The sequence below is a fragment of the Amphiprion ocellaris genome, chromosome 13 (genome assembly GCF_022539595.1).
Source record: "Amphiprion ocellaris isolate individual 3 ecotype Okinawa chromosome 13, ASM2253959v1, whole genome shotgun sequence".
Taxonomy (NCBI): domain Eukaryota; kingdom Metazoa; phylum Chordata; class Actinopteri; family Pomacentridae; genus Amphiprion; species Amphiprion ocellaris.
Genome location: NC_072778.1, coordinates 28,720,555 through 28,742,155, shown reverse-complemented (window position 1 = coordinate 28,742,155; position 21,601 = coordinate 28,720,555). Strand labels below are relative to the sequence as shown.

At 39.0% G+C, this 21,601-nt stretch overlaps 1 protein-coding gene, 1 long non-coding RNA gene and 1 other non-coding gene across 3 annotated transcripts in view; 2 read left to right on the top strand and 1 right to left on the bottom strand.

Moving 5' to 3' along the window:
• polr1a (RNA polymerase I subunit A) overlaps nt 1-21,601 on the top strand; it is a 38,250-nt gene that overhangs the window by 13,977 nt on the left and 2,672 nt on the right. Inside the window, exons 21-36 of the mRNA XM_023288940.3 lie at nt 652-750; nt 878-1,030; nt 3,081-3,163; nt 3,529-3,694; nt 7,763-7,886; nt 8,208-8,305; nt 9,088-9,287; nt 11,527-11,694; nt 13,449-13,584; nt 14,403-14,557; nt 14,643-14,772; nt 14,908-15,015; nt 16,704-16,976; nt 18,523-18,723; nt 19,102-19,219; nt 19,305-19,469. Coding sequence (XP_023144708.2) covers nt 652-750; nt 878-1,030; nt 3,081-3,163; nt 3,529-3,694; nt 7,763-7,886; nt 8,208-8,305; nt 9,088-9,287; nt 11,527-11,694; nt 13,449-13,584; nt 14,403-14,557; nt 14,643-14,772; nt 14,908-15,015; nt 16,704-16,976; nt 18,523-18,723; nt 19,102-19,219; nt 19,305-19,469 — 2,377 coding nt within the window. The remainder of the gene's footprint in view (nt 1-651; nt 751-877; nt 1,031-3,080; nt 3,164-3,528; nt 3,695-7,762; nt 7,887-8,207; nt 8,306-9,087; nt 9,288-11,526; nt 11,695-13,448; nt 13,585-14,402; nt 14,558-14,642; nt 14,773-14,907; nt 15,016-16,703; nt 16,977-18,522; nt 18,724-19,101; nt 19,220-19,304; nt 19,470-21,601) is intronic.
• On the bottom strand, nt 2,944-8,289 carry LOC129350360 (uncharacterized). The gene is made up of 3 exons (XR_008603722.1): nt 6,202-8,289; nt 5,644-5,704; nt 2,944-5,010 (listed from the first exon to the last, which is right to left on the bottom strand). It is a non-coding gene; the product is annotated as an uncharacterized LOC129350360 (long non-coding RNA).
• On the top strand, nt 4,886-5,022 carry LOC111580996 (small nucleolar RNA SNORA5). The gene has a single exon (XR_002747215.1). It is a non-coding gene; the product is annotated as a small nucleolar RNA SNORA5 (small nucleolar RNA).

Genomic DNA, 21,601 nt, shown 5'->3' with positions numbered 1-21,601 from the left:
ATTAAAAATAAAACTCCAACACTAGGCTACAGACTAACGGGGTCTGAATGCTTTCTATAGGGACTGTGAATAACAGCAACCGTAATGTTTATATCTCATTTTTATTAATTCATTTCACCAGTTCAGTGTATAGTTTTAAAAACCCCTGCTGGTGAGAATCAAGTTTTTGCATATCATGAGTGAAGTAAACCGTCAGCATCCTGACTATTTCCACCTTTTAAACTGCAGTGTACTGAAAACAGTTTCAGAAATACAGATTTAGATTCATGGACTTTCAGACATAACAAATGTGAGCAACCCATCCTGTCCTTTCTGTAAAATTATTCTTCTGAATCTGTATGCAATTCGAACATGTAAGGATGAATTATTCTGATATTACAGATGCTGTTGTGTACGTTAGAATAGTTAAATAGTGTTTGAGCTGAGTTGGAGGTGAGTTAGTGTGCTTGAGTTGCAACAAGTGGGGCAATGTTAGTGTAGAGAGGCGACTTCATGGAGCTGCACATTCTAAAGGAATCAACATCGTAGAGTTACATCTAAGCCATTTTGAGTCAGGAAGGAATTATTTTAATGGAAAAATGAATAGATGTTGCCCATATTCATAGTTCTCTGTGCTGGTGTTGATGATAATGATGGCTTGTATGTTTATAGGTGTGTATGCCAGCCGGCCTGCACACCTCTTTCCCAGACAACAACCTCCAGCTGATGGTCCAATCAGGAGCCAAGGGATCTACAGTGAACACGATGCAGGTGATCCTCCCCACATTCCCCTGTACTGCTCTCACATATTACTGTACTGTACTGATTTAGCATCCAACCTCATAAACATCAGTCTATGAAGCTACAAATGCCCTGACTTTAACTGTGTGTGTTTCAGATCTCGTGTCTCCTGGGTCAGATTGAATTGGAGGGCCGGAGGCCTCCTCTGATGCCTTCTGGCAAATTCTTGCCCTGTTTCCAGCCATATGACCCAGCACCTGGTGCTGGAGGCTTTGTTTCTGGGAGATTCCTCACAGGCATCAAACCACAGGTACATGAAGAGAGCTGTATATTGGGAGGAGGCCTGGTTTTAAAAGTTGGCTTCCTGTTGGAGCTCCTTTTGAGGACTGGGAAGGCAAATGGCTCACAAGAACACACTCAAGCTCTTGTGGATGATTTTTATCCACTCAATTTAGAAATAGTTCAGAGCCTTTCACTTTCTCACTCTTTGCATTGTAGTTTTCATTTAAATGGATAGAACTGCTGTTTTTTCCCGTCTATCTACACTACATAACTGACAATTACACAGTGGAAATATGCTTCAGACATTCTCAACAGTCGGAGCTTTGGCTCTTCTTGGGTTAGTCTCTACAGGCTTTGCTCACCTGGATTTGCGGTAGTTTATGCTGTTCTTCCTGGCAGATCCTCCTAAGCTGCATCAGATTAAATGACAAATGTCTGTAAACTGCCATCTTGTGATGTTGTATCAGTGTTTCAGACAGTCAGAGGCTTGTCCTGAAGTCACTCCACTTGTGTTGGGTGTTTGTCATCCCAGTTTGAGGTTGCTGAACTCAACAACAGGTTTCCTTCAAGGACCTCTGTGTATTTGGCTGCATTTATTCATCTTATAGTATTAAACCATCTTACTGTCCCTGCTGCTGAAAAGCATCTCAGTAGCATGATGCTGCCGCCACCATGCTTCACAATTTACAATTCACAATTTCCTTTTACGCGTTTACGCTTATGTGAGCTCATCCCAATCTCCCACCCCCTGCACACTCATAACACCAGGGAAAAAAACTATATATTGGGGAAGAAGCGTAAACTTAAATGTACCAGCCTGAGTGTTGTTTGCAGGGGTCCACAGATCTGGAATGAGCTAGATGGGTTCATTAAATTACCACAGTTCTTTTCTGCCCTTCGAAAAAATGTTTAAAAAAAAAAAAAAACCTACTGTCTTCCTCTGTATTATGTCAGACAAAATCATGTATTGTTTGGAAATGATGCCGTCTGTATATGTATGTATGTGTGTATGCGTGATTGTGTGTATGCCTGTGTGGGTGCTTGTGTGTGGTGTATGTTGATGGTGTGGGGGTTGAGGGAGAATGTGGGTCATGATGCTTTCGGTTGCTTGGGTCCCCTAATTATAAGCACTTTTGCTTCCCTGAGGTTCCATTTCATGTGCATCTGCTCTAAACTGCTTTGGTAGAATATATGTATCTTTCTCTGTGCATGAATAAAACAAATCGGAATCTGATCGTACATCTGAGAGTAGACACAACACGTGGTAAGTAGGCGAGGCAGGGATTTGAATCACTGATCTCCCATGCCAAAGTCATGGGTGTCACCACTGATATTGTGTTAGATAGTTGAGAGTACGTGCTTGGAGTTTTGCACAAAGAGCTACATTTTTGTCTCATCAGATTAGGGATTCTTTTTCCTTGTGCCATTAGAGTCATTCGAATGCCATCTGATGAAATCTCAGTAAGCTGTCATGTGCCTTTTGCTCATCGCCGCTGACATAAAGCTGCTCTTGTGTAAAGAAAGACTTCTTTCATTTCACAGTTATTGAGGCACTGTGCTTTTGGCAACCCTCCAGACTTTAAAAAGGATTTTATACCCCTGCACATGTCTATTCTTTGCCATAATTTTTATCACAGAGGACTGTAGAGAGTTCTTGGACTTCGTGGCTCATTTTTGTCATGCAATGTGGATTTTTATAAATGTCTTATTTTTTAAACAAAATCCAGCCAGTTCATGTTCAAGTGGACACCAGGCAAACTGCAAACAGGACAAAGCTGAAAATTTGGAATGTTACAGCAAAGACTCTGAATACTTTGGTAAAGGAGAAGCTTGCCAAATGCTCCTGGGACATGCTGTCAAGTTGAGTGTTGATTGACTGGTCCAGCTACCACTTTTATCTATTTACAATGAAGTCTACAACACAATAAACTGTGCACAAAGTGAAGGAGTTTGAACACTTTATTAAACATCACTACTATGATTTTTCAGCTTTAGGCCTTACAGTTGTTTATGAACACTCTTGTTATGTCATGATACATTTCTTTACTTGTGTGTAATGTTGTTGTTGTTGTTTTTAGGAGTTTTTCTTCCACTGTATGGCCGGTAGAGAAGGGCTGGTCGACACAGCTGTGAAAACATCAAGATCAGGATATCTGCAGAGGTAACCAACTTTATATGAGCTTTGCTGTAGTTAGCAATGCAAATGTTGACAGATTTTGGTCAGTATTTAGTTCGGGCATGACTGAAATCATGGATGTATTGGTGTCAGTGGGAGTTTCTAAACCAAATATGAAGCTTTCTTTGATCCAGCTGTGATCCCAGCTGCCGAAAGTACAGACACGGTTGAGTCGAATTCAACCGAAACCATCTTTTAATTTTTTTTTTTTTTTTTTTTTTTTTTGAGGGAAATGTTTCCTTGTGGCATTTGCAAATAAACACTAATTTATTTAGGATTGTTTGTGTCATCCATAGCTGAGCCAGTCCTCTGCTTATCTTCTTTCCTCTCTCACATCCTCTCCTCTGCAGATGTGTGATTAAGCATCTGGAGGGTTTGGTGGTGCAGTACGACCTGACAGTGAGGGACAGTGATGGATCAGTGGTGCAGTTCCTATATGGTGAAGATGGATTGGACATCCCCAAGACTCAGTTCCTGCAGCCACGACAGTTTCCCTTCATAGAGGACAACTATGAGGTATGACAAAACAAAACACAAGCATGAAACTTCTGTGACAATGTCAAATTCTAAACCCATATGATAAAGCATGTTTATTTTTCCTGGTGACAGATGGCAACGTCTCTTTTTGGCTGAGCTGAGATGTAGTTCTTATTATTACTTGTGATTATATTTTAAACCTTTTACTTTGCAGTTGATGCAGATTCTGCTGTACTTTGGTGACTAAATGGAGCCATGATGCTTTAGCTCATATTTTTTTGACAGTTTGGCAAATGATGTAAGCTTAACCTCATCTCAAACCTCATATATCTGACAAACCAATTGTGCACTAGGTTTAAGTTAAACCTCAGATGTGGTGATATTTTTCGGCATCTGTGGTTTGCTCATTGGTCAGTGCTCACTAATGGATATATTTCTTTACATGTCTCCTTCTTTTTAACCCAAACAATGACAAAAATACATTTTCTCTCATACTTTTATGTCTGCTCTAGCCTATTAGCAGCTGTAGGAAACATCAACGATAGCACCTTTATGCTTCACAGGATTTCCTTTCATACTGTTAATGAATTTTCCAAAAACCACCTCGCAGATCAGCTGGTTTGATAATTTGGCCTGATATTATGCTTAAAATGCTGTTAGAAGATGTAGGAATACTTGAGATAAACTGGCTAACATTTACATTCAGCAGGCTGATAAACTCCAGTTAGACTGTGGAACTAGATCGTATGGTTTGAGCAAAATATCAGAGCTGGTAGTGCAAGCGAGTTTGGTCACTTCTAGCTATGACCTCAGTATTTGTGTATATTTTCATACTATAAAAATGCAAATAGACTCATTTTTAATTGAATTATTAAAATACTGGTGCATGTTTATTAATTGATTTGTATTCTGTCAAATGATGTCAGTAATAGGTCTACTGTTTAATGCCAATAAGTAGCTTTTGATCGATATGAAGGTATTTGCATGTAGAAGTGTTTTGTGTGTCACTGCTGCTGATCTGCATTTGCAACCATGCTGCCCATGAAACCACAGAAGCCGTACCCAAATGACCAATCTCCGTTCAACATGTGGTTATTGTTCCATAGCAAGAAGGTTCCACTAAAGCATAGACGCAGTTTCACTCAGCTTCTCAGGATGTTGTCAAGTGGTGTGAACACAAAGGCTGCAGTGAAGATAAAGAATTCACGGTGTGTTAACATACTGAAAATGTGCAGCCTTGTCAAATTCAGTGCGTCCCCCTCAGTGGATGCCACTGGCCAAAATGGCTGCCACAGTGAAGGTGTAGTTCATGGGCCCCATGGCGCTTCAAAATGGCCCCTGGGGATAAATATGTACTGCACACAAACAGAATTATTATACAGTTTCCAGGACCAACACAGAAATGTTCACTTTTATCCACCCATCTGAGGTTTAATATAATACATATTTAGTTAACAGTTGTGCAAACAATCTGAAATATATTCATGTTTTAATTTAAATTGATAGTTTACTGGCAGAAATAGCTGAAAAGATTGATTTGCCCTTTCATCTGTGCTTAGATTAGCATAAATACTGTCAGCTAGGCAAACTGCTAGCCCTCTCTCTAGAGGTAAAACAACAACAAAAAAACCTGCTTGCACATCTAAAGCAATTTATCTTGATCAGTAGCTGTGATTTTTGTTTGCGTAAGTATTTTAGTCAATGTAAGGGCAATGTTAAACTTAGCGGGCATGTTTTTGGAGTGGTTCACACAGTTAGTAGACTAGTTTCCTACTAGCGGCTGCTTGAGTAAAGGCTGCAGACCATATTTTGTGGATTGTCCTGAGTAACAATAACTGTCTCTGGAAAGAGACGAGTTGTTGCTGAATTTTCTAAATGTCATTTTTAATGTTGTACCAGACCAACAGAGGAAATCCCATTCACCTTTCTAGGTGCTTAATAAAAAAAAGCAACTGGACTTCTTTTTTGAGAAGTTCAAAACATTTTACCTGTCAGATCTAAGAGACGTCCAGTTCCTTTTTTACCGCAAGTCTTTGCAGGTGTCATGACCTGTGTAGCAAAATGTAGAGAAATTAGCCTCATACGGCTGCACTAAATAATGTAGATAAAAGTGTCGGCTGCAGCACACCTAATGGTAGAAACTACACACTTGTTAATTTAGGGGCACGATCCTCAGCTTGTCTGACAAAATTATCAAATCAGACTAAGTCTCAAAGAGACTTTGATGAAAAAGAAATTGATCAGTCTGATATCTGAAAGTCTTAGGTTCTGATTTCTTTGACCTCCAGTTCCCAAAGCAAAGAAATACAAGGTATAACCGATGATAATTATACACAAACATTTATTAATACTACAAACAAACAATAAAAACCAACAGACAGTGAATAAATGAATGAATAAATGCAGATAAACAAACTAGTGAACTGTGATCGTCACTGGAAGCAGTTGGTAGAAAAGGTGATGAATTTAGAATCACTCTGAAACTGAAAAACCAATGGTAATTTGTAATTCACCCGTTTAGCAGAAGGAAAGTGATACTTGCTTACCTTTGTAGTAGTGAGAGGGAGGCCGCTGCAGGATGTGGAGCTGTGATGATCTACAGGATGAGTTGGTTCAGGAACACATAAACAAAGCAGCATTTCTCTTAAGTAATTCTAAAGCCCAATTGCCTTCTTCTAAGGGCCCATTTTTCTGAGAGAGCCTTGCAAGCCCATGTTCTACAAGCCTTTCTTCCAAATCGCTTTGCATTCCAGTGACTTTCCTCTTTATAGAAAGTTTTGGAGTCAGATTCAATCATTTAGGCTACATGAAAGTAAATTCATAACATAGCTAAAACACAAGCACATACCTTTAATAAGAAGAAAAGTAAGACTTAGCGAGTATATACACTTAAATTAAAAAGTCTCTGTGTCTTTTATGGCTGTGGTCTGTGACAGAGAGAGAGGTGGGGTGTTGGTATCTTGGTTGTTCTTCTCCACAAACACTTCAGATTCCATGTGTTCTTCTTCCATACTGGTCCTGATCAACCTGGTATCAGAGACTGAGTCCAGATCGTCACTCTGGTGATGCTGCATTTCCTTAATGTTCTGTTTTAAACTGTTCAATTCATTCCTGCATACCAAGTTCTGTGCGTTAGGTCGGGAGATCAGAATGCCAGTCCTCTCCTGCAGAGGTGTGGTTTCCCTCACAGTTGACACTTTTATGACCCTTATCAGATTCCGGTGGTGATTCCTGTTGTCTCCAAGAGAGTCGTTAATGGTCCTTTATTTGCAAACTTCCAGTCAGCAGATGTTCCATTTGGAGGTGAATTTTGGGTTATCTGTCTCCTGAAATGGTTTGAGAAAGGATCTTTAGATCCTTGTGTGTTGCTCTGGAATGTTCTGCTCCTCAGTACGCTACAGCTGCATGACTGTGAATCTACACAAACATTTGTCTGTATTGTTTCTGTGACGTTTCAGAGACAGTCTGACCTTATGGGAATCCAGTCTAGCTTTCTAAATAGTCTGATACTACAAACAGGAAGCAAGAACATTCTTAATTTTGCCTTTTCATTTCTTTAAATATAATACTCCTTTATGAACCTTAAAGTACAAAAGGACTTTAGTATTGCACCACAGTTATACTGGCAAGCCCAAGGACAATGCAGTATCAGTGACACTATGTAAACAGGTCACTTTCCGAGTACAGTAGATTGCGTTTTCATTATCAGTCCTGTCTGTTGCATCATTTTGTATTGACTGAAGTGATTAGATTTCATGTGTGTAGTAATACTACTACTATAAATCATTTAAGCAGCCAAACGGAAAAACTCAGTAAATATCCGCTTGACACCAGAGAAAAAATGTTGTGGTTCTGCAGTGGAAACTGTATTTGGACTTTTGCTGAAAATTAAGATATAAATTAAATCTTAATTCCCTTTGATTTACTGTTGAAACTCCAACATGGTTTGTTTTAGATGTGGGTGAGCCTCTCCTCTTCATACTGAAAGCTATGATTCTGTCTTCGTTGTCTGAATAAAAGACGGATTACAACACAACTTCCTGTTTGATTAGTAGTAAATAAACCTGAACATTTTGACAGAACAAGTTGTGTGTTTCCTCCTACCAGGTGATCAGGAGGTCTCAGGGCCTGGATGAGGTTTTGGCCCGTTTCGACCCTCAGACTGCCAGTAGCCACTTTGCAGCCATCCAGCGATGGAAAGCAAAGAGAGAGGTGGCCTGTCCACGGAGAGGTAGATAGCAAAGTTTGACTTGGCAGTAAATGATCTTATGTGTATGCTGGACTGATGTCTGCCTGATATGTAATCACATTTTTTTTTAGATTTACCGTATATTTAAGTTGGCTTGAACCCTGTTTGTTTAACTTGGCAACCCATTTCAGACACATTTTATTTTGGAAACTAAACCACCATATTGAGTTATTTTGGATCAATGGGAGTCATTAGTTTGATCAGGAGAATCCAGGACAGTGAATTGCTACATAACATATTTTTGCATGTCCTACATGAATATCTGTAATGTAATATTTGTGTATGTGTGTTTTGGTCTCTCAGGAGCGTTCCTGTTGTTTTCTCAGAAGAAGTTGGCAAAACTAAAACAGACTGAACAAGAAGCTCCGCCCGGCTCCACCAGAGATCCTGCTGTACTCCAGGTATTTCTGCACAACAAAATGAACATCTAAAGTCCACCAGCCTGAGGACATACAGTCATGAACAAAAGTTTCCATACACTGTGTATAACTTGAACTTCCATTGACTCCTATAACTCTTAATATTTTATGACAATATTGATAAAACACGTGTCTTTGTCACAAGAAAACACTCCTGCATTTTGGTTCTCTCATAGATTTATTTTACGTCGTTTGGAAAAATGTCAAAATCTGCTGGGTCAAAAATATACATTCAGAAATTTGAATTATAATTTTTGGTGACATGCAAAGCTGTGTGATTCACATTTCCACAGTGGCATGGCCTCTTAACTCCTTGTTGGTGACTACGATTGACTACAGCTGCTGACTCTTCTAAGGCAATTTCAATACGTCCCTTTAATCCACTCACTCGACTCAGCCACAAACATGGCAATGAAAGCGTCTTAGCTCAGCAAAGGTCTGGAAAAACTAATTATTGGCTTAAACAAAACAGGGAAGTCACTTGAAGTTATTTCAAAGCAGCTACAGGTCCTGAAATCACCTGTGCAAACTATTGTTTCTCAGTATAAAAAGCATGATACAGTTGCGTGCAAAAGACAGTAGTTCCAGAAGATGTTGAATAAATCTTTTCAAGAACCAAAATGCATGATTGTTTTTTATGGCAAAGACGCATTGATTGTGTCATAGGACTCATCGGAAACTCAAGACTGCCATCATATACAAAGTCTTTACAAGCGCATGTAGAGTCTTGCTGAACCAAACTGTGATTTCTGTTCCCTCCTCAGCTCCTACAGCAATGGCACGATCTGGATGAAGCCAGCAGATCAAAGTACAACAGGAAGTCCTCCCGCTGCCCTGAGCCCTCGCTGGGCTTGTTTAGGCCTGATGTCTGCTTTGGATCAGTATCTGAAAACTTCCACGACATCACAGAGAAGTACCTGCAGAACAGAGGCGGTATGAATGAAGACAGCATGGACACACACAGGTACTGACTGCCAGAAGCTTCAAAAACATGTCTGTGCTAGAAAATATAATACAGCAGTATGGAGAGAAAACATCTGAGTAATAAAATCCAAGTCGACTTAACATTTCGCAGTTTCAGTTGCTACATCTGAAATTTTTGCGTAACTTTCTGTTTCTCAGGATTACAGCTTAAATGACCAAAATGAAGAAAGTGTTGCTACAGAAAACCATAGTCTTCTTTATTTTTGACTTTAACGTGTCCACAGTGCAGCATGTTAGAGGAACACACAGCAGAAGCTCAAGATTTACAAACATCAGGGGTGTTGCAATGTACCAGTACTGAAAAAAACAATGATCTGCAAAAAATTAAATGTTCTTGTCATGGTAATAATATCGACATGATAGTATCTGAAATAATCCAGAGCCAGTAAATATCTGGTTACACTCCAATATTGAAAGTACAGTTCATGGTTGCAGACTCTTCATCTCCAATTAGACAAAAAAACACAGTAAGTAAACTGAGTCAAAAATAAATGACTGATAGCAATTTTTATTATTAATTTATAGATAGTGTAATGATTTTGTTTTTGTTACTGCTTATGGCCGTGATGATCGATGATAGTGAAAATGTGATGTTGTGATAGCCTTAATCAGCTTTAACTGCACATTTTAAAGCCAAAAATCAAATAAGATTTTAACCAGGAAGACAAGAATAAGAAAATAACATGAACAAGATCATTTTAAAAAAGTACCACACTGATGGATCTACCAACCATTTTGTAACCCTCCTTTTATAACAAAACGAGATTCATTTAATTCAATTTTTTATATATTGTTCCAATTCACAACATGTCATCTCAGAACTTAACATAGTAAAATGAGGACCTTACAAATTTGCAACTACAAAACTTCAGTACAACTGTGTTCAGAAGTGAACATTTTATTTGGAACCAAAATGGACTTTTGTAAATATAACTGAGCTTAAAGTTGATAATTATATGGACATTATACGTTAAACCTTTAAATGTAACCAGTATATAAAAAATATGAAGTACATTTCTGCTGTGCTGCTTGTACTGTGCTCACTACCACCATCTATTTACAGAAACTGCATGGTAACTCTCAAAACTGAAGCAGAAAACAACAAAATATTTTCCTTCCTCATGAGCTGCGATTGGTTCTGTCAAGCCAGATACGAGTTTCTAATTAGGTTCGGTCCCTACAGTTGTTACCAGGTACATCCATCTGCAGCAGAAGTTTCCTTATTTAGCTTCACCGGTGACTCATTACAACATTTGGCTGCGGCTTTATTACATTCACAGAGTTGTCTGACTTTAAAACCCCCCTTCTTTATGGCTTTATAGTGTGTAAAAAAAAATAAAAAAAAATATATATATATATATATATATATATATATATATATATATATATATATATATATATATATATAATCAGTTCTGTTGACTGTGTTTTAGAGAAGTTAGGACTATGTTTGACTTCTATGGTTTGTGGAGGTGTTGAAATGCATGAGTTATACTGAAAGTAAGTTTGTCTACATCTCGAAACTTTTAGCATCACATTCTGCACATCATTTATTCTTTTAAGGTTTTGTGTATTTTAATGTTTTGTACAGCACCTTGTAGCGAAAGTTTTAAAAGGTGCAATAGAAATATAGTTTAGTAGTAGCAGTAGCAGCCTTATTATCACTAGCAGTAGGAGTTTCTGGGGCCTCTTGCCAGGTCATAATTGTAAATGAGAAATTGTTCTCAACTGATCTTACCTGGTAAAATTAAGAATTTAAAAAAAGTAGCATTATCAGTAGTAGTAGCATTATTATTAATAATGATAATAGCATTACTGTTATTAGTAGTAGTACTAGTAGCGTTATTATTATTAGTAGTAGTAGCATTATTATCAGCAGAAGTAGTAGCATTATTACTGATAATAATAGTTGCATTATTATTATTAATAGTAATATCATTATTGTAAGTAGTAGTAGCGGCGTTATTATCAGTAATAGTAGTGGTAGTATCATGATTATCAGTAATAATATAAATATTTCATTGGTGAACTAAATATTGGAAATACTTCCCACTACAACACAGTACAGTTAAATCATTTTCTCAATCACACAACAACAGTGATCAATATTTAAAAAACAATCATATCAATAAATGTAAGTTTTTTTCAGATCTGATATTTCCTGTGTTTTCTCTCTTTCTGCTGTAAAATGTTTCTTCATCTTTCCTCTCTTTGTCCAGCCTTCGCCAGCTGCTGCACTACAAGTGGCAGCGTTCTCTGTGTGATCCAGGTGAAGCCGTCGGTCTGCTGGCAGCTCAGTCCATCGGAGAACCCTCCACCCAGATGACCCTCAACACCTTCCACTTCGCCGGCAGAGGAGAGATGAACGTGACTCTGGGAATTCCTCGGTAACGACACCTCCTTACTAAACTTTACCTGTCGTGTATGTATAAAATTAATACCCAGGACATACAGGAGGCTTGTAAAACTGTGCAAAATCTTAAGCCTCTTACTTATTGTGAGTAACTTTACAAACCAAAACTAGGACTCTTAAGGTTTTTCTACCTTTCTGGCAACTTAGTATGCTGCAGAAAAAAAAACATTTCCTGGTCCACCGTTTCATTCCACGCCTCTAAATGTCAAACTGAAAGTGACTGTTACATGCCTGTGTAATCAATATATCTTTGGTGCTTGTGCTGACTTGCTGCTGCCCTGTTAACATGTCAGCCCACAGTTCAAACCAATAAATGACAATAAACTGTGATTTTAAATACAGAGACTGACCGAGCGTTAATAGGAAACAGAACCATTGCCTCATTGCAGGAAATACAATATTTGCTTTCATTTCACATCACTTAAAAATGACCTCCGAAATCTGATTATTGAAAAATGCAAAAGGAGAACTGAAGTGAAAAACTGCATCCTAATGGAGTCTGTTCCGTCACTAAAGTGGCACAATTCAACCGAGCACTTTAATGTGTGAAAAATACTCACACTCGCTATTAAAACTGCAGTCTCTTGATTAGTTATTGGCTGAAAGTGATAAATAGTACATCAGTATAATAAATAAGTGACAGGTTGGATTTGTGGCATCAACATTTGTGAATACAGTGGTCCCTCGTCTATCGTGGGGGTTACGTTACAGACTCGCCCGCGAAGTAGCGACCGTATTTATTTTGTTATTTATATATATTTTAAGGCTTTATAAACCCTCCCCACACAGCGCAGAGCAACACTATGAGCAGCGATCAGATGTCTATGTGAAACAGACAAGGCCAGATGCTGAATGCTGCTACACACAGGAGACAGAGGAGACTGATGCTACGATCACTGAGCCAATCAGCATCCAGCGCTGTACGCTACGCATTTCATTTTGATTAAATATTCTTTTACTATGTTTTGATTATTATTATTAATATATTTTTTAGACCGTTTTCTATTTTTTAGGCCAGAAAATTCTTATTTTGCTGTAAAAATAACTGAAATAATGTAGCGATCCCAGAGCTGGTTGCTATGACTGAAGTGTTGTGCTGCAATGCACCATGGGAGCTCAGAGTGTAGGAAGTTTAAATGTCATTATTGTGGTTTATGTTAGTGTTCCAGTGTTACTAATGTTTGTGTTTTATTGTGTTTTTGTGGTTTAGTCAGCCTAGTTAGTTTGGTTAATCGTTACCTTGTCAGGATTGTGAGCGTGACGTCTCGTGCGTTTGATGACTTCCTGCCACATTTTTAATATTGTTGATGTCTCTGTGTCAAAATAAAAGCATCTGGTAGTTGCATAGTGCATAAAAGGCAGACATCCTTTCTCCAACGACGACCTTCAACGCAACTCGCAGCAGTAATAAATATAGAAAAACATCTATTCCGCAAAATTCTGCGATGTAGTGAAAAATCCGCGATACCAAATGCAATTTACAAATCTGCGATAAAGTGAGACAATGAAACGTGAACTGCGAACTGCAATATGACGAGGGACCCCTGTACAGCCCAGTGTGACAGTTTCCAGCTCTGGAACTCATGTAGGAGGTCTATTTTAGTGTTCATTTTTCAGAATATCCTGCCTACATCATCACCACCGCTTTTCTCACTTTTTGTCCACCGCTCAGATTCATCCATCCAAGCCTCCCGTCACGCTTCATATGTAAATCTGTCTCTTCCACAGACTGAGAGAGATCCTGATGGTGGCCAGCTCCAACATTAAAACCCCCATGATGAGCATCCCAGTGCTGAACAACAAGAAGGCCTTGAAAAGAGCAAAGACGCTGCGCAAAAAACTCACCAGAGTGTGTCTGGCTGAGGTAAGAATACTCATATGTTGTTTTTCTTTTTGTTTTTTTTTTTCTTCATCATGTTACTTCTTGTTCTTCTCTTTGCCCTTTTAATTTGTTTTCATTTCCTCATTCATGTCTTGTGGTGTGGTTGTCACTGCGCTTGAAGGTTTTTTTTTTCCCCCTCTGGTCACTGGCATTAAAAAAATGTCCGCATAAATGAAATAAATGAAAACTACATCACTGGTGTGTGATCAGACACTTTTGTACAATAATAATAACAGTTTCATTTGCAGTTTGTGCGATATCCCTTTCAGTGTCGTGTGTAATAGTTTAAAATTAGTATTTTATGTTCGATATTTCCTTTAAAAGTAGAGCATGTCAGTGTAATGTGCAGTTTTTCATTTTTTTGGTGTAATATTTGCATTTCATGAGCAATATTTTATTAACGTATAACTTTTCATTTTCATTTTCTGTATTTTTTTATCATATGTAATACTTCAATTTCAGCTTGTCAATGTAGAATGCAGTATTTTCTTGTTTAGATATCCTATTTCATTTTTTAGGTGTAATATTTCAATTTTATGTGCAACATTTCATTGCATAACTATGATTATTTTTTTACTTTTCTATTCTAGTTTTATTTTAGCTTACTTGTTTAACTTGGTGCTACATAATCTGTGTTCCATGGTGCATCCTACTTATTTTTATTTTAAGTAATGTATCACACTTGTATCTTATTGCATTTCACATTTTATATAATTCTGTTTGCTGAGCAATATCTTGCAAAATAATTGCTTTCATGATTAATACAACCTCATATTGTGTGTGTGTGTGTGTGTGTGCAGGTGCTGCAGAAGGTGGATGTGCTGGAAAAATTGCGGATTGAAAATCATCAAAAGCTGCGGACGTTTAAAGTCACATTCCATTTCCTGCCAGCAGACCGTTACAGTGAGGATAAGCTGTTATCGCCTCACCAGATCCTAAAGTACATGGAAACAAGGTGTGTTTGTTTGCTACTTCCTCCTGTGTCAGAAAACAGAAGTAACCTGATACTCACCTCTCATCTTCTCTATTAATCCTGGCAGGTTTTTCCGTCTCCTTCTTGAAGCCATTAAGAAGCGCTCTGCCAAGCTGGCCTCTATCGCCGTGGAGACGAGGAAAGCCACCCCTAGAGATAGGGACACCGATGGTGAAGGAACAGCTGATGCAACAGGGGTCTGTTTTTCATTAGTCTGTTTTTGCTTTGGTGTTCTCCTGAGATATCTCCTGGTATGCTCATTTTTGTTTTTGTTTTCCCTCCTTGCACACAGTAAAATCTGAAGTGGTCTTTGTCCTTTTGACATTTTTCAGGTGGATGATGGAGATGGAGAGGAGGAGAGAGAGATTGTTGATGATGAGGGGAATGAAGGAGATGCTGATGCTTCAGATGCCAAGAGAAGAGACAAACAGGAAGAGGAGGTATGAAGATGAATCAGATTATTTCATGTGGTTTAAGCTGAATCCCTGCGTGTTTCTTCCTAAGCTCTCTCAGGTAACTAACCCTAATCCTGACCTGGCTTTAGACGTCTGAACATCTTCAAATGATCTGCATTAGAGAGGATTTTCTAGGCATAACAGCTGACAAGTTTGGACAGATATTTAGGTCTGGCATCAAAGTAACCTGGGAGGACTGTTTGTGCGATTGAGACTCAGTCCAACCAGATTGTTGTGAAAAATACATTTTGACTATTAAACATAATTCACTCACACTAGTTTCTTAGTTTAACTGTGTGCTGCGAACACTTAATGTGAACCTGCTGCGATCCGTGTGCTCTTATCATACAGACTGAATACCAACATGTTCTTAATAAATCATGCATCTGACATTATTTTAAATTAAAACACCCATGATACTCTTGTTCAGTCACCTTAATTTAGCTACAAAACACTCTATAGTGATGGACTCCTCTCTCACTACAGTAAAGAAGCCAAATTAAACCCCCAGAATATTCAAGAAATCAGGAGAGTGCACAGTTCACCGTCAGTTCAGTTATAATGACTTTAGGTCTCTGCGTTTCTGCTGCTGTTAAAAGTGTTACTCTGTAGTCTGATGTGCAACTCGGTGTTCCAGCTTTTTTTCATGCTCCTCGTATCAGACCACCTTGAAACACTGTGTGGTCTTAATCTAGCTTAGATCTAATTAGATTTTAGTTTTATAGCCCAGGAGGTCTGGCCATGTTCAAGCAGATGTGATGTGACCCTTAATCAAGACTTCCATGAAAGGGATTTCTTTCACATAGTGGATCGCTGCATCTAAACAAAAGGATGATGCTGCTTTCATTTTCACTATTTTGTCTCCCTGTTACATTTAAATCAAATATTTAACAAGGAAGAACACATACATGGTACTGAAACCTGGTGGCAGCTTCATTTCACTAAAGAAAACAAGGATATTAGATGAGAAAACCACTCCCTGCATGTTGTAGCTCCATCAAAATGCTGCAGTATTCCACTTTCATTTGACCAGCTGAACAAAAATAGGCTTTATATTTACAAAAGCAAAAAAAGAATCTCAAAATTTCATGGCTAGTCTTTCTCTTTGGAAGGAGTTTAAGTGCTCAGTTTGCTCAGCTGTACAAACACTGCAGGTGAGTTGCTCTTGACATGAGTAATACGTCCCCCCACCCCCATGAGTTCGGACTGATTTTTAATCCAAGCAAAGTCATGTATTCTATGTCCACATTTGAGATACGGTGTGATTCTTGTGAAACGTACTATCCATTGAATCTGTTGCTAATAATCCAACACAGTAAATGTAATGCAGATGGTACATGGTGAGGTGATGTTTTTTTTTTAGATTCTTTAATTCTTCTTATTTTCTAATTCATTTCTTCAGTTACAGCTTTTGTTTTCAGCTCTTGTTATTCTGGACGCTGTCCAGCACCTCTTTTGTCTCCACAAAGGAAGTGGAGTGGTTTTGTGTGTCATTTTGCTTGCATAAAAATAGAAAATGATGTGGTAAACAGGTTAAACTGCACTTGCAAATGTGATCTTAGCCCATAATTACCATGTTAGATCTCACATTGAAGTCCCAGGGGTGTTAACTGTTGGCATCCAGAAGCACAACCTCTACAACCTGATTAACTTTCACCTGCTTGCCTCTGCAGGTCGACTACGAAAGTCAGGACGAAGACGAAGGTGACAATGATGAGGATGAAGAGGACCAGATAGAGAAGGCGGAGGAGAAGGCAGAGGAGAACTCAGAGACGAACACTGTGGAGGAGCCTCAGCCAGAGTCTGCAGGAGTGAGAGCCAAAAGGAGCAATAAAAAAGTGGCAGTAGGAGAGACTCTGGATCAGATGAGAGTAACCTCTGTTCTGGCATCAAACTCTGCGATAGAGGGCTACTGCTATGATTACCAGCATGAGCTCTGGTGTGAGGTGAGTTTAGGCTTCTCTTGAGCTTCAAACAGGAGGCAGATTATACTTTGTCTTTTTCTTAGCCGAGAACCATCATAAGAAAGTGCTGATTGTAAAATACTGTTACTGTGCTGTTTTATTATTACTCGTGTCACAGAAGTCTACTGACATGTTTCTGTAGTGAGCAGAAAATCAACCAACAGTTTGAAATATGTACACAAGCCTGGATGTGTTTTCTTCTGTTCTTCTTGTTTAGAGTCCCAGTTTTTTTCTGCAAGTCATAACTCCCCCAAAGCTGTGCTTTGTTGGGAGGAATGAATTTCTTGTAATCATGTCTTATGAAAAAATGGAAATAATAGTCTACTCTAGGATGCAAGTCCATTTATACCAATGTGGAAAGGACAAGTTGCATCCAGACTACATGTTAGTAAATACCAGTTTGCAAGTCACAAATCATCTCAAATAGTAATTCATTTGCATAAGTGCTTTTTGCTGTTTTCCCATTTTAATTGTACTCGTCTTTTCAGTTTTGTGTACATTGTAATGTCTCACATTCTCTGTTTTTTCTCACTCTCTCACCAGTATATTAACCACATCTTTTCACCAGTGCAGTTGTAGACACATTTTCTCTCGCTCAAACCTACAGTCCAGCAGCTTTACTGCTTCTAGTCCTTCTCTATCCTTCTCCTGTTGCTGAGTTTTTTTGACAAACTGAATTTATGTGGTTCTCACTAGATGCTGCCTATTATTATTATTTTTTTATTTTTACATCTTTGCCTTTGTTACTCTGCCAAGGAACGCAGCAGAGTTATGTGATGATCGGCGTACATGAATTCTTCCTTCCGTCTGTGCACAACGTTACTCAAAAACAGACTAAGAGATTTGGAGGAAATTTTCAGGGAAGGTCAGAAATGACACAACAACCGCATCATTAGATTTTGGCAGTGATGCGGCGTATAGTATGGATCCACAGATTTCTTAAGGATTTCCCATTGAGGTAGCGGCACGACATCACTGTAACTATGACAACAAGTGAACACTACCTCAGCTGCCTGCTGACTATCACATGATTGCAATCCTACTATAAATCCACCGCTGTTTACTTATCGGAAATGAAACAAGGAACAATTGATTAAATTGTGGGAGTGTTTCTGAGTCCCATCAGTTTTCACTGCCTGCTAGATGTTTAGGTCATGTGATTCGGTATCCGTACATAACGTATACATGCATAACACATGCCTGCGTTCAGCGCAAGGTCAGGGAATGAACAGTCTTGGTGCAGTACTGCGCTCTCTGAGTGCTTGTTGGGTATTTGATGAGGTGGCAGAAAGAAAAATGAGGCAGAGAGGTTGTATGACATACATACATGTTGCTCCGAATGAAACCTTGGGTTTTGCAGCCTCTTGTGGACGTCTATTGATACCACATTGTTAATATGACACATAATCTAGTGGAAAACAGCAGCTGTAGCAGTGAAAAAACTGGCACATACTACCCTACGTCAAGATGAAGAAAAAGTAGTGTTCGCCTTCATTCACCAGCCCACTTCTTGTCTCCCACTTTGTAGGTTGACCTGGTGCTGCCGGTGAGCAAGGTGCACTTCGATCTGGCCTCAGTCCTGTCAACACTGGCCCAGAACGCAGTCGTCATGGAAACCAAGGGGCTGACGCGCTGCCTGCTGAGCGAAACTACAACCAAAAATGGTGAAAAAGAGACGATTCTCAACACAGAGGGAATCAACATGCACGAGATATTCAAGTACAGCGACGTACGTACTCAGTGTCACTTAACACACAAGATGCAAATACAGATAAAATATATTATTATTAGTAGTATTAATAGATAGTACCAGATATTATGGAGGCTGTTGGGAAGTTACATTCAAAGGTTTGATTTAACATCCATAATTATATTTTACATTCAGAAATACACTGTTATTTTCAGTGTGATTACCACCATCCAGCTGTGATGACACATAGTTTTGTCACATTACCTCAGAACATGTTGCTTTTCCACACACCCAGAATGGCAGCTGGACATATTTCATTCAGCTTTAATCATTAATCTTACTGTACACTCTGAAATCCCATGTTATTATCATTGTTTGGTGATAATTCCAACCGTGAGACCATATTATTTCCCACAGATCTTGGACCTCAACCGACTGTACTCCAACGAGGTCCACGCCATGGCTAAAACGTACGGGATTGAAGTGGCTCTGAAGGTCATAGAGAAGGAGATCAAAGATGTCTTTGCTGTTTATGGTACGTAAACAAACTTTGTCATGATCCATTAAAACTGAGCTGTCAGATCAACGCAGATTGTCTAAATGTCTCTATTTGCCTCCAGGTATCGAGGTTGACCCCAGACATTTGTCACTGGTAGCCGACTACATGTGCTTTGAAGGTGTATATAAGCCATTAAACCGCCACGCCATCGGATCAAACTCCTCTCCTCTGCAGCAGATGACCTTTGAGACCAGTTACAAGTTCCTCAAACAGGCTACCATGCTGGGTGAGGCCAGGATGACAGTAATATTGGTCGCTTGTGTGGTTATTCATGCCTCAGTATGCTTCAGCCATGAGAAGAGGCATCGTGTTTTCAGGTTGTCTGTTTTTTCCCATTTTATAAATATGATGTTTTCTAAACGCATGGAAGGAATTTCTTCAAAGTTGGCACAAATTTTCACTTAACTTGACAGTGAACTCATTTAAATTTGATGGTCAAAGTTCACTTTGGCTTCACAAGACATGTCAGTGGCCATAACTCATGAATTTACAAACTAATTGTGACATATTTTGCACAAATACATAAACAGATAATATGATAAAGATATGACATTTTATATTTAACAGGTTTACAGTGGTCACTCACTATATCGCGGTTCACTTCTTGCGGTCTCAGAGCATCACTGATTTTTGAATTGGGTTTGGTTTTGCGGATATTTCGCTATATCGCGGAATTTGTGGTACAGACATTTTTTCTGTAATTGTTATCGTGGCATGCTGCATTGAACAATAACACTGGAGAACACATATCTGCTTTTTACGCACTATTTCACTGCTAGATGCTTTCATTTTGACACAGACTGTGCTATAAATGTGGCAGGAAGTCATCAATCACACACTCACAGTCCTGATTACATAACACTTAAGCAAACTAACTAGGCTGACCAAACCACAAAACCATAAACCATAAAACTAGAAAAGCACTCAGAGAGCGCAGTACTCTGCCAAGGCTGTTCAGTTGACGTATCATTTCCGACGGATGAAATCTTTAATAAAAAATGACCTTGTGCTGAGCACAGGCATGCATTATGCATGTGCATGTTATGTATGGATACCAAATTGCCTGTAAATGACTCTTATAAAAGTCTGTTGATCAGTTCATCACTTTTGGCAAACCTTTGTTTTGCTACTATTAAAATTACCGTTCCTTCCATGCTTTTATTTTGAAGACGTATTTTTAATGTTGCAGGCTTTTATTTTGTCACCATTCCAGCAGCATAGGAAGTGATTCTCTAAGAAGCAGTTTCTTGACATGACGAAGATGCCAAAAAGTCAGAAAATTCAAATAAAGATGAAAGAAAACGGTTCCAGCTGTTGCTGTCTAGCAAAGGATGTGTCTAAACTTAGAAGCAGCTGGAATGGAGACAAGTTCTGACGGTGTTTCCTGAAGAAAGGGTTAGGACAGAAAGGTGAATTTGTGTTTAAAATAAGGCTGACGGCTGAACGTAACGTGTCTGCCTGGGGTTTGCTACATTGCGTGACCTAAATATGTAGCAGACGGCAGGAATTGATGTGACTCAGAAACATCCCACAGTTTAACCATTTGTTCCTTGTATGACTTCCAGCTGATAAATCACAGTCAGTTTGTTGTAGGATCACAATCGTGATCGTCAGCAGGTAACTGACACAGTGTTCACATCATGGTTACAGTGACGCAGTGCCGGCTGCTATATCTCCCAATGGGAACTCTTTAACAAAGCTGTGGATCCAGACTATAAGCTCCATCACTGCCAAAATCTAATCGCTTGGTCCTTGTGTCATTTCCGACCTTCCCTGAAAATTTGATCCAAATCCGTTGGTCTGCTTGTGAGTAATGCTGCACAGGACAGACAGATCCACAGAGAAACGTACTGATCGTCACGTAACTCCGCTGCATTCCTTGGCGGAGTTATAATAAAATAAATATTGTAGCATCGGATTTGTGTATGATTGTGTTCATTTGCATTTACTTTATTTTGTTTATTCTTTTGGTGTTTATTTATGCTGTGCCTTGGATCTTATTTCGTTGACTGTTTGGTCAGATATTTTATTGTTTTGTGTTTGCTTATTGCCCTGCTCGGTGTCCCAGATGTTGGTTCTGCATTCTTATTGTTTTTGGTACAGCTGATTTAATTGTGGTACAGTGGGAGAGCCAGTAAGAGCGTACTCTGTGTTTGTTGTACTGAGTCCTGTCCTGCTGGGGATGTTTGCATGGAAGATGGCAAAAGACATGAGCATAAAAATGCAAAATAACTGTAACCGGCCTGACCTACAGCCCTGGAGATGGGTGAGTCGACCAGTATTTCAAGGTTACGATATGGTCGCTACTATCGCGGGAGGGTCTGGAACGTAACCCCCGCGATAGACGAGAGACCACTG